At 46.1% G+C, this 12,595-nt stretch overlaps 1 protein-coding gene across 1 annotated transcript in view; it reads left to right on the top strand.

Moving 5' to 3' along the window:
* Window positions 1-416: 416 nt before the first annotated feature.
* Window positions 417-12,595, top strand: part of geko — a 73,470-nt gene continuing 61,291 nt past the window's right edge. The window contains exon 1 of the mRNA XM_069824169.1: window positions 417-674. Coding sequence (XP_069680270.1) covers window positions 473-674 — 202 coding nt within the window. The 5' untranslated portion in view covers window positions 417-472. The remainder of the gene's footprint in view (window positions 675-12,595) is intronic.

Genomic DNA, 12,595 nt, shown 5'->3' with positions numbered 1-12,595 from the left:
CAGACTAGACGACAAAAGCTTCTCAACCGAATAATACCAGGCATTTCCCATATTTATTTTGTATTTAATTTCCTCCCGAGTGTCATTCATACAAGATAGTGGTGAGATAATAATGAAAAAGATCTGATTTGCAAATAATTTCTAAGAGAGTAAATCTGATGTTGGGAACGAACCTAGGTTTTGCGTTAGAGACAATCAGGCAAATGAGATATAGGTTGAGTTTAGTTACTAGTAAAAAATTATTAAAATAAAGTTAACTTAAAACATACGTTGCCAACCTTGATAAAATAAAATCACTAGAACAGGTTTCATTAGAGCAAGGTGAAAGAAGCAAAAAAAGCTGCGACGGCAGTGGCAGACAATGGCAGCTTTCACTTACTGCAAGTAGGCCGGTGGAGGGGGGCGGCGGGCAGCGGGGAGCGGGACGGCTGTTGGTTCACACCAGTAACCCAGTACCGTGCGGGCAGCAGTCATGGAGACTGTGATACTCAGGATCCTGCTGCTAGTTATTCTGTTTTTCCTACTCACCGGGGATTACACGGCACTCTTCAACCAAATATTGCAGCAGGGATCTAAGTCAGTGCCGGCGCCGCGCGACGCCAGGACGACGTCCAAGAAGTACGAGGACGACGACGCCGATAACTCCCACATAGACGACGCCCTCGAAATGTACTGTGAGTAACCTAACCTCTAAGTTCTGCGATTAGCTAGAAAGTAACAGGCTTAAATTTAGGTATTTAGACCAGAGCTTCTCAGACTACGACCCGATGCGTCAGGATGGCGTCCATCTCCTAAGAGGACGACAACGTCCTTCAAACAGGCTGTAAGTAATCTAACCTCAAAATTCTGCTGTTAGCTATGAAATAATTTATTTAACTATTCCCAAACTATGCCCGGATGCATCAGGACAGCGTCCACCTCTAAAAAGTATAACGGCGTCTTTGAAATAGGCTGTGAGTAACCTAACCTCAAAATGCTGCTGTTAGCTATAAAATAATGTATGTCTCTATTTACATTAGTGCTTCCCAAACTATGCCCCGATAAATCAGGACAGCGTCCACCCCTAAAAAGTATGACGGCGTCTTTGAAATAGGCTGTGAGTAACCTAACCTCAAAATGCTGCCGTTAGCTATAAAATAATGTATGTCTCTATTTACATTAGTGCTTCCCAAACTATGTCCCGATGCATCAGGACAGCGTCCACCTCTAAAAATTATGACGGCGTCTTTGAAATAGGCTGTGAGTAACCTAACCTCAAAATGCTGCTGTTAGTTATAAAATAAAGTATGTCATTATTTACAAAAGTGAAATAATGTATGTCACTATTTACACTAGTGCTTCCCAAACTATGCCCAGATGCATCAGGACAGTTTCCACCTCTAAAAAGTATGACGGCGTCTTTGAAATAGGCTGTGAGTAATCTAACCTCAAAATACTGCTATTGGCTATAAAATAATGGGTAAATGTTACTTTTGTCCCGCCCACTATAGAGACATAGGCCAATATTACACATATTTAGTATAACTTGTTGCTTCTTTGACAGGTTAGGTTTGGTTAGTTTAGGTTTTTGTTATAGCCTACCTTGCATATACGATTATAGCGCAACATTGGCAGTGATAAAAGTGAAATGAATCCTATAGATTCAAAATCCCCTATATCCACTTTCACAAATTAAAGAATTTTGACAGTAACTGGTGGCAAATAGAGGAAATTTTCAACCTAACAGTGACTTTTAACAAACCTTTCGCTTTAAATTCAGTGGCTTCTTGAATTCAAACTATATAAATCATTAGAATTCATTCTTTGCAAGCAATATGTGGGCATAACTCAATTATGAACAAAATGGTCTTTAGGGGGTTTTGAATCTAGAGGATTCAAATATTCGTTCAGTGGGCGTTGGATACTCTACATTCACCAAATAATATATTTAACTATTTACACTAGTGCTTCCCAAACTATGCCCCGATGTATCAGGACAGTGTCCACCTCTAAAAAGTATGATGGCGTCTTTGAAATAGGCTATCAGTAACCTAACCTCAAAATACTGCTGTTAGCTGTAAAATAATGTATTTAACTATTTACACTAGTGCTTCCTAAACTATGCCCCGATGCATCAGGACAGTGTCCACCTCTGAAAAGTATGACGTCGTCTTTGAAATAGGTGTGAGTAATCTAACCTCAAAATACTGCTGTTAGCTATAAAATAATGTGTTTAACTATTTACACTAATGCTTCCCAAACTATGCCCCGATGCATCAGAACAGCGTCCACCTCTAAAAAGTATGACGGCGTCTTTGAAATAGGCTGTCAGTAACCTAACCTCAAAATACTGCTATTGGCTATAAAATAATGTATTTAACTATTTACACTAGTGCTTCCCAAACTATGCCCCGATGCATCAGGACAGCGTCCACCTCTAAAAAGCATGACGGGCTCTTTGAAATAGGCTGTCAGTAACCTAACCTCAAAATACTGCTATTGGCTATAAAATAATATATGTCACTATTTACCCTAGTGCTTTCAAACTATGTCCCGATACATCAGGACAGCGTCCACCTCTAAAAAGTTTGACGGTCTCTTTGAAATAGGCTGTGAGTAACCTAACCTCAAAATACTGCTGTTAGCTATAAAATAATCTGTTTAACTATTTACACTAGTGCTTCTCAAACTATGCTCCGATGACCCAGAACAGCGTCCACCTCTAAAAAGTATGATGGCGTCTTTGAAGTAGCGTATGAGTAGCCGAACTTGTAAGTGCTGTGGTTAGCTAGGAAATAACGTACTTAAGTATTTATACCAGTGTTTCTCAAACTGTGACTCGATGCATCAGAACGGCGTTCACTTTCTAAAAGGACGACGCCTTAGAAATAGGCTCTGAGTAACATAACCTCTAAGTGCTGCGATTAGGCAGAAAATAATTTAACTATTTACACCAATGCTTCTCAAACTATGACCCAATGACTCAGGACGGCGTTCATCTGTTATAAAAATGACGACGCCCTCGAAATAGGCGAGTAACCTAACCTTTAAGTGCTGCGGTTAGTGAGGACGGCGTCCACCTCCTAAAAAACGACGATGTCCTTGAAATAGGCTGTGACTAATCTAACCTCTAAGTGCTGCCGTTAGTCAGGATGGCGTCCACCACCTAAAAACGACGACGTCCTTGAAATAGGCTGTGAATAACCTAACCCAGCGATGTCAGACAGGGGACTAAACGGAGCTGAGCGCTCCACTAGACTGGTTGCGTGCTCCTGTGTTTCCACAGACATAAGCAAGTTCAAGCTCCGATCTAGCTCCACTACCGGTATTGGAGCTTACAACTCTGACACTACTGCTAACCTCTAAATGCTGCCGTTAGTCAGGATGGCGTCCACCTCCTGAAAAAACGACGACGTCCATGAAATAGGCTGTGAGTAACCTAACCTCTAAGAGTTGCAGTTAGTCAGGACGGCGTCCACCTCCTAAAACAATGACGATGACCTTGAAATAGGCTTGAGTAACCTAACCTCTAAGTGCTTCGTTTAGTCAGGACGGCGTCCACCTCCTAAAAGAATGACGACGCGCTTGAAATAGGCTTTGAATATTCTAACCTCTAAGTTCTGCGGTCAGTCAGGACGGCGTCCACCTCCTAAAAGAATGACGACGACCTTGAAATAGACTGTAAGTAACCTAACCTCTAAGTGCTGCGGTTAGCTAGAAAGTTATTTAACCAGTTTTGGCGAGTAGTTCTCAAGCTGTGTAGGCCTACTGTGATGTCAGGACAACGTGCATATCCTAAAAGATCCATAAATATGCTTTAACATAAGGCTAAATGCCACCCATACACAGTCATTGCAGGCATGATTCCGAGTTTGTCATGCCAGAACTGTCATTCTGGGCATAATAGGTTTCACCACACACTGTCATATCGATCATATCGACACTATGAACTCTGTTTCGAGGACTACAATAATTGTTTTAGCCCGAGTAGCTAAATTAGTAATTAGAATTCGTACTGAGTAGAGCGTTCCAATATAAAACTTGTATGTTTGCAGTTTTAGTGTAAGCAGATACAAGCTGCAGCGATTATTGTAATGTTATTAGAGGATAATGGTGGATCTTATAAAAAGAAAACGGTCTTCTTGGTCTAAAACTTGATTACAAGAAAGAAGCAAATTTTCAGATATGAATCTCTTGCCTGAACTTGAAGTTAATGCAAAATATTATTACTTGAACTATTTCTGAACGAGTTCGGAATCCACCATGACCTATTGCTAGTTATTCCTGTTATGTCAAAAAGGAATACAAATACAAATATGGGACCCTTAAGAAGAATGCACCTTCTATAACTCCTTTATGAAAGACATTCGCATTGTATTTATTTGCGTTTTAACGGGTTCAGTATTTGCATTCTCGTACACACTGATATGGAGCGCATTTTTTGGACAGGAAATTGAAATATCCCATAATGATAAATCAGTCTATTGGGAAAAAACTATGCATTATGAAAATGATACAAAGAAAAAGTGATTCTTATCAAATGTCTAAAGTAAGAAAAGAAAGGCAAGTATCAAAACGTATATTACAAAATGGTGTGAAACGTGAGTTACAACCAGAGGAGACCATAATCTATAACAACTGCAAATATGATACATCCACTTACCCTAAACCAGTGAAAAGCTGCACCAGAATAGAATACGTAATCAGGAATAAATTCACTCTCCGAGAAAATCAACAGCCAAAGACAGAAGTACAGCGAAAATTTTCTTCAAATGGAGGATTCAAGACTACCGATACCAGAAATTAGCCTACATCCAGCAGGAAAAACAGACGTGGGACAACCAAGAAAGTGACGGGAAATTTGAAGTCGAAACAGGTCTTGGTCTTACAGTAAATCGTGACTTTTGGTGATCATTATTATGACGATGATGATTATGATGTTGAAAAATACAAACATTTAATTTAACGTATATAAATTATATTGATGACGTTTCTTCACTCATATAGGACTATTTTATTAACAATTCTTTCAAGAAGTTCTCTATTTCATTTTTTAATACAATAGCTACTATAATTTTGAAGTATTCTCTTATGTTCGCTTAAACACTTAATTTCAAGATTAGTGTCCAATTTGGACAACTAATGATGCTTCAGTTAGCCTACCACTTCCTCCAACTGTAAAATCAAACCCGTTAATTTCTCTTTCGTCTTATTGACCTTGTAGTTCCAGTGAAAGTCAGTAATGGTCTTGTTGTCATATGTTAATTAATTTAAAGTCTGTTTTCTCATTAGAGAAAATGCTATTTAACTTCTTACAAGTATCCTACTTCTATAAATCTGTAGCATAATCTTAACACTGTTAGTAATAAATTACTAAGAGAAATAAAGAAATTAATTCTTTCATCTTACAGAGGTACCTGATATAAAGTTACGAGTCATGATTGTAAAATGGAGGTGAAAGCATAGCTGTGTTTACTGAATTAACGTTTCATTATATTGTTGCAGTCACAATTCAAGATAGAAAGTCCAGAGAAAAATCCGGTGTCATGATGTCACATGGGTTATCATTAGATATACTGTATTGTTCGTATCATCTTTTATAATATTCTTGTTTATAGTCCATTTTCTTGTAATATCATTCAAAATATATACTGAACGAAATCAATTGATATATACCCTATCTCGTTCCTTTACTGCATAGACTACAGTGTTTTACAATTCCAGAAGATAAAATCACTGATTTCATTTATAATTTTCATAGCATTAAACATTAATTAAATGCGTGACGTAACAGTCTATGTGAGGCAAGGCCTTCCAGCCGACTGCTGACTTCCGGCCACATGCATCAGTAAAGGTGAACCCGTACGGAGATAACTTGTGGTCTACAAAATAATCTCTCCTCCAGCTGTTATAGTTGGTGTATGAAACCGGATTTCGCTACTTGTAGCTTCCCAAATTCCTCACAATGTTGTGTGAGCACAGGCTTCATGTATTGTCAAGTATTTCGTAAGAAATTTTCTTCTCCTATTAAGACTCCACCAGCACTGGTTTCTTAACATTAGTCAAAGATATTACCTACGTCTTATATCACGTGGCTACGGCGCCGAAATTGTCAATTATTTTACGTAATTGATTTTGCAATAATCGGCATATTTTATTCTCATCACTTGAGCATGAGCATGCTGTAGGCATGGTCAAGATACAAACTTAATACACTGTGCATAATAAAACATTTATATAGGAGATAAAATGGAATGAATGAAACACAATTTAAGTACAAATAAAATAAATAAACATATTGTGACAGCGACGTGAGAATCGAACTCACGACCAGCGTCCCGCAAGAAAGCAGATCGCACAGGCTCCACGGAACATTGACGTCGCGCGGTGGAGAGAAGGGAGAGAGGGTGTATTACGTCACGCGACGAGTCTGCGCGCGCAGCTGCTACGCAGTGGATGTGGAACGACCTTCCCGATTATTCCAGACGTCTGTCGATGTAGAGATATTGAGATAATTCTCTGCACACCTGTAGAAGGTTCTCGCAACTATGATTTTGCTATAAAAGAGCAGGCGCCAGCGAACTAGACAGAGTCTTCAGAGTTTTCAGTTATTCAGTCAGTGAGAAAGCCAGAGCAAGCAAGCCAGCCAGAGTTCGACTCGAGTGTGCGTCCGCATCTGCGTCAGCATCCGAAGGCCTGAGTTCGAGTGCAGTGGACCGCAGTTGGAGGGACCTGAGTTCGAGTGCAGTGGACCGCAGTTGGAGGGACCCGAGTTCGAGTACAGTGAACTGTCTCTGAAGGTCTGTGGTTCGAGATACCGTGAACTCGAGTGACTGAGATAGAAGAACTGTGAACTGAGAACTGGTAGTTCTGATTTGTAAATAGTGCTTTGTAAATATTAGTTAAGATTAACAGTTCATTGTTGTGCGTAATAATCCAAGTAAACTGTCATTGTCGTCGGTGGAGTGCTATAACGAATACTTTGTTGAGTGAAGATCCAATTGTTGACGAGAGCGTTTAAGGTGAATTGTAGAAAGGAATTATTGTTGTGACGAATAAATTACATTGTTGTAACAAATAAAATTTACACTGGTGTCAGAATCGGGACATTATCGACAATGGAGAACCTACAGCTGATCCTGCAAGCCATCGCGGAACTGAAAAGTGACATAAGTGAAGTGAAAGGCGACATAAGCGGAGTGAAAGATGACGTCACTACACAAATCGAAGGTGTTTCGGCCCACGTAGATGGAATTGTCGCCATTGTGAGAGACGAACTTAAGGCCGATCTGGATAAACTAAACCAGAATTTTACAACTATAAACGAGACAGTAGCCGAGTTGAGACAGGATGTAGACCATTTCGACGGAAAAATCCGCGATCTCGAGCGTCGTCAAGAGCAGTCGAGTGAGGTGATGGACCGACATGCTGAAGAAAACAAGCACATACTGACGTTGATGGACCGACATGCTGAAGAAAACAAGCACATCCTCGCGTTGGTGGATCGCCAGGCTAGAGAACATAAACAGATAGTTGCCGTGGAGGTTCGACGTGCCATGCAAGAAGCGGCCACAGAGTTGAGGACTCCATATAGTGCCCCTGCGGAACCATCGGCTTCAGCCAGACATCACAACGTCAAGACGCCGAAGTTCGACGGAACGACGTCTTGGGCGATATTCCGTCGCCAGTTCGAGGCCACCGCGGCACATAATGGGTGGACGCCAGCGGAGAAGACTACCCAGCTGTTGACCGCGCTTCAGGGACAGGCTTCAGAGATTCTTCACAGCGTTCCAGAAGATGGGACAGCCGCTGAGATAATGGCGGCCTTGGAGGGACGTTATGGTGACCATCAACTTGCTGCAGCATTCAGGACCCAACTGAAAACGAGGGTCCAACAGTCAGGCGAGTCCCTGCAAGAATTCGCGATGGCGGTGGAACAACTGGCCCATAAGGCGCTCAGGGGCCTACCTAATGACTTCATCGCTGGAGAGGCGGCCTACACCTTCGGCAGCGGAGTTCGAGACCCGGAAATAAAGCAACAGCTACTCCTGGCAGAGCATCGCACCATCAATGCAGCTCTGGCGGCGGCCCTCAGGATGGAGGCAGCCAAGTTGACGGCGAACGTCTCGGCATCGCACCGGATTAGGAGCGTCGCGGCGGCCGACGTCGAGGAACGTCAACCGAAATCACCCGAGCGACGAAGACGAGGAGTGCCCACCTGCTGGTCCTGCGGCGAGCCTGGACACCTGAGGAGGGACTGTGACCGATCTGGTCACAAACAGGAAAACTAAAAGGGGCCGATGCGATGAGGGGCACGTCGGCGCCGTCATCACCATCCCCTCGGCTGATCTTGAAGACGGTTAACAGAAGATGCGACGATGGGCTGATTGCTGACGGATGGATAAGAGGCCGCCCATGCAGAGTACTGGTAGACACCGGGGCGTCGCTCACTATCGCCAGACCGGAAGTCGTGCGTGGACTACCTGGGAGGACGCCGCTGCGCCGGTATGAGCTACGTACTGCCTCAGGCGAGAACCTGCCCATCCAAAGAGAGGTTTTCCTGGACTTGACCTTGGGAAAGAGGAGACTGGAGATGTGGGTGTTCGTCGCCAACATCACTGAAGACGTCATCCTGGGACTCGACGCCATGCGGATCTTCGATGCAACGGTGGACGTCCGGCGCCGTATCCTCCGTTTTGGTCAGGATGAAGTGTTCCTGAGAGACGTCGAAGACCAACCCATGGCCAGCAGACTCACCTTGGAGAATCAAGTGACAATCCCAGCAGGCTGCGAGATGGTGGTGACGGCAAGACTGGACGGAAAACCTAAGAGAAACCTGCTCCTCGATTCGCAAACAACTCCGATAGATGGGGTTTATGTGGCCAGATCCTTACTCCCGAATCAGAAGGTGGTACCGGTGAGGGTCCTGAATGTCACCAATCGGGACAAGGAGGTGCCTAGTGGAACTGTACTAGGTAACGTCGAGCCGGTGGTGTCTGTGACGTCGCTGGCAGAAAACGAGGAGTGTCACCGACCACGTCCAGATTTAGACCCATCACTGAAAGAGCTGGCTCGAGAATTGCCGGCGAATTTAAGCAAAAGAGAAAGAAGACAAGTCCACGATCTACTGACAGAATTTCAGGACGTGTTCAGTCTGTCTGAAAATGACTACGGGAGAACGGAGAAAGTCCAGCACCGCATCGACACCGGAAATGCTCGCCCAATCAGACAACCTCCTCGACGCGTCCCTCTAGCTAAACAGAGGGAGATTGACAACCAACTGGAGGACATGAAAGCAAGAGGGGTCATCGAGGAATCCGACAGCCCTTGGTCATCACCTGTGGTGCTGGTGAAGAAGAAGAATGGGGACCTGCGCTTCTGCGTGACTACAGAAGACTGAATGACGTCACCAAGAAGGACTGCTTTCCCCTTCCACGAATTGACGACACCTTGGACACCCTGGCCGGAGCAGAGTGGTTCTCGACGTTGGATCTCAAGTCAGGATACTGGCAGGTGGCGCTACATCCGGAGGATAAGGAGAAAACGGCATTCTCTACAGGCCAGGGACTATGGCAGTTCACCGTTATGCCGTTCGGCCTCTGCAACGCCCCGGCTACATTCCAGAGACTAATGGAGTCCGTAATGAGAGGCCTGACATACGACACCTGTTTGCTGTACCTTGATGACGTCATCGTGGTGGGCAAGACTTTCGGCGAACAGCTGATGAACCTGAGGAAAGTGTTCGAGAGACTGCGACAAGCCAGACTGAAGTTGAACCCGAAGAAATGTCATCTATTCCAGAAGAAGGTCAACTACTTGGGACACGTAGTAGGGACCAACGGAGTGGCCACGGACCCGGAGAAGCTACAAGCCGTCAGAGGATGGCCGAGACCGAGGGACAAGCAGGAGCTGCGCCGCTTTCTCGGCCTCTGCACTTATTACAGAAGGTTCGTAGCTGGGTACGCCAACATCGCTAAGCCTCTAACCCAGCTGACCGAGGAGAAACGACAATTCCAGTGGACAGACGAGGCGGAGTCATCCTTCCAGTCACTGAAAGAGGCGCTCTGCACTGCTCCTGTACTGGGATATCCCATCCCTGGAAGGAAGTTCACGCTCGACACGGACGCTAGCAACGTAGGCATCGGCGGAGTACTCTCTCAGGAACAGGACGGGCAAGAGAGGGTGATTGCCTACTTCAGCCGAACACTATCCAAGGCTGAGAGAAACTACTGTGTGACGCGTAGAGAACTTCTTGCCATTGTGGAAGCCCTGAAGCACTTCCACAAATATTTGTATGGCCAGGAATTCCATCTGAGGACAGACCATTCTGCACTCACCTGGCTATTGGGCTTCAAGAATCTGGAGGGGCAGACCGCCCGTTGGGTTCAACGTCTGCAGGAGTACAACTTCACCTCTGAACACCGACAAGGGAAGAAACATTCCAACGCTGATGCCCTGTCACGACGTCCGTGCCCGGATGGCTGCAAACACTGCCTGAAAGTAGAAGAGCGGGATGGCGCCCACGCAGTAAGAGCAATTGCCGCCCAGCCGAGCCCAGGATGGGATAACGCCGCCATAAGGAGGGAGCAGCTGGAGGACCCAAACATTGGACAGCTACTGCGTGATGTGGAGTCCGGCCAGAGACCAGTATGGGCCGATATCGCCAACCGTAGCACCACTTACAAGAGCTACTGGGCCCAGTGGGAATCCTTCACTGTCAAGGACGGTATCCTGAAGAGGATTTGGGAGTCGGCCGATGGAAGGACCCGCATAGAACAACTTGTCCTGCCCAGGAGCAAGGTGAAGGAAGTGCTGGAGGAGACTCATGCTGGAGTGACTGGAGGCCACCTGGGAGCCAACAGGACGCTGGACAAGTTAAGGCAGAGGTTCTATTGGTTGCATCAGAGGACCGACACGGAACAATGGTGCCGAAGATGCGACACCTGTGCAGCCAGTCGCGGACCAAGGACCCGCAGCAGGGGAGCCATGCAGCAGTACAACGTGGGAGCTCCTTTTGAGAGGATCGCCATCGACGTTGCTGGACCGTTCCCGGTCACGGATCGCGGGAACCGCTACCTGCTAGTCGCCATGGATTACTTCACAAAATGGCCAGAGGTGTACGCGATTCCCAACCAAGAGGCTTCGATGGTGGCCGACGCGCTGCTTGACAACTTCATCTGCCGATTCGGGGTGCCCCGGGAATTGCATAGCGATCAGGGGCGCAACTTCGAATCCAACCTGATGGGAGAATTGTTCGAGCGTCTGGGGGTGCATAAAACCAGGACCACTCCCCTCCACCCACAGTCCGATGGTATGGTGGAACGCTACATCAAAACCTTGGAAGAGCATCTGCGGAAGGTGGTGTCCAACCATCAACGAGACTGGGATGCCAGAGTCCCACTGTTCCTCTTGGCCTACAGAGCTTCGGTCCACGATACAACAGGGATGACACCGGCAAACATGGTCTTCGGGAGAGAGCTGCGCCTGCCCTGTGATCTGCTGTTTGGCACGCCACCCAGCGCCGACCAGCCAGCGACTGACTATGTGGCAGAACTCACCGAGAAGTTGAATGGAATTCACCAACTGGCCAGAGAGCACCTCAAGATGGCCAGCGACAGGATGAAGGTGCGCTACGACAGATTAGCCAACTCTGCAGGATTCCAGGAGGGCGACCTGGTGTGGCTGTATCGACCTACCAGGACCAAAGGGAAATCACCAAAGCTGCAGCGTGCCTGGGATGGACCATACCGCGTGGTGACCCGGATCAACGACGTGGTGTACCGGATCCAGCGACAACCTCGAGGGAAGATGATGGTGGTGCATCTGGACCGATTAGCAGCCTACCAAGGGACTGCCCGGGACGAGCAGCCCTAAGGAGGGGGCAATGTGACAGCGACGTGAGAATCGAACTCACGTCCAGCGTCCCGCAAGAAAGCAGATCGCACAGGCTCCACGGAACATTGACGTCGCGCGGTGGAGAGAAGGGAGAGAGGGTGTATTACGTCACGCGACGAGTCTGCGCGCGCAGCTGCTACGCAGTGGTTGTGGAACGACCTTCCCGATTATTCCAGACGTCTGTCGATGTAGAGATATTGAGATAATTCTCTGCACACCTGTAGAAGGTTCTCGCAACTATGATTTTGCTATAAAAGAGCAGGCGCCAGCGAACTAGACAGAGTCTTCAGAGTTTTCAGTTATTCAGTCAGTGAGAAAGCCAGAGCAAGCAAGCCAGCCAGAGTTCGACTCGAGTGTGCGTCCGCATCTGCGTCAGCATCCGAAGGCCTGAGTTCGAGTGCAGTGGACCGCAGTTGGAGGGACCTGAGTTCGAGTGCAGTGGACCGCAGTTGGAGGGACCCGAGTTCGAGTACAGTGAACTGTCTCTGAAGGTCTGTGGTTCGAGATACCGTGAACTCGAGTGACTGAGATAGAAGAACTGTGAACTGAGAACTGGTAGTTCTGATTTGTAAATAGTGCTTTGTAAATATTAGTTAAGATTAACAGTTCATTGTTGTGCGTAATAATCCAAGTAAACTGTCATTGTCGTCGGTGGAGTGCTATAACGAATACTTTGTTGAGTGAAGATCCAATTGTTGACGAGAGCGTTTAAGGTGAATTG

This window comes from Periplaneta americana, chromosome 4, assembly GCF_040183065.1.
Source record: "Periplaneta americana isolate PAMFEO1 chromosome 4, P.americana_PAMFEO1_priV1, whole genome shotgun sequence".
Taxonomy (NCBI): domain Eukaryota; kingdom Metazoa; phylum Arthropoda; class Insecta; order Blattodea; family Blattidae; genus Periplaneta; species Periplaneta americana.
The sequence above is the reverse complement of the archived record's forward strand: the minus strand, read 5'-3'. Positions and strand labels throughout refer to the sequence as shown.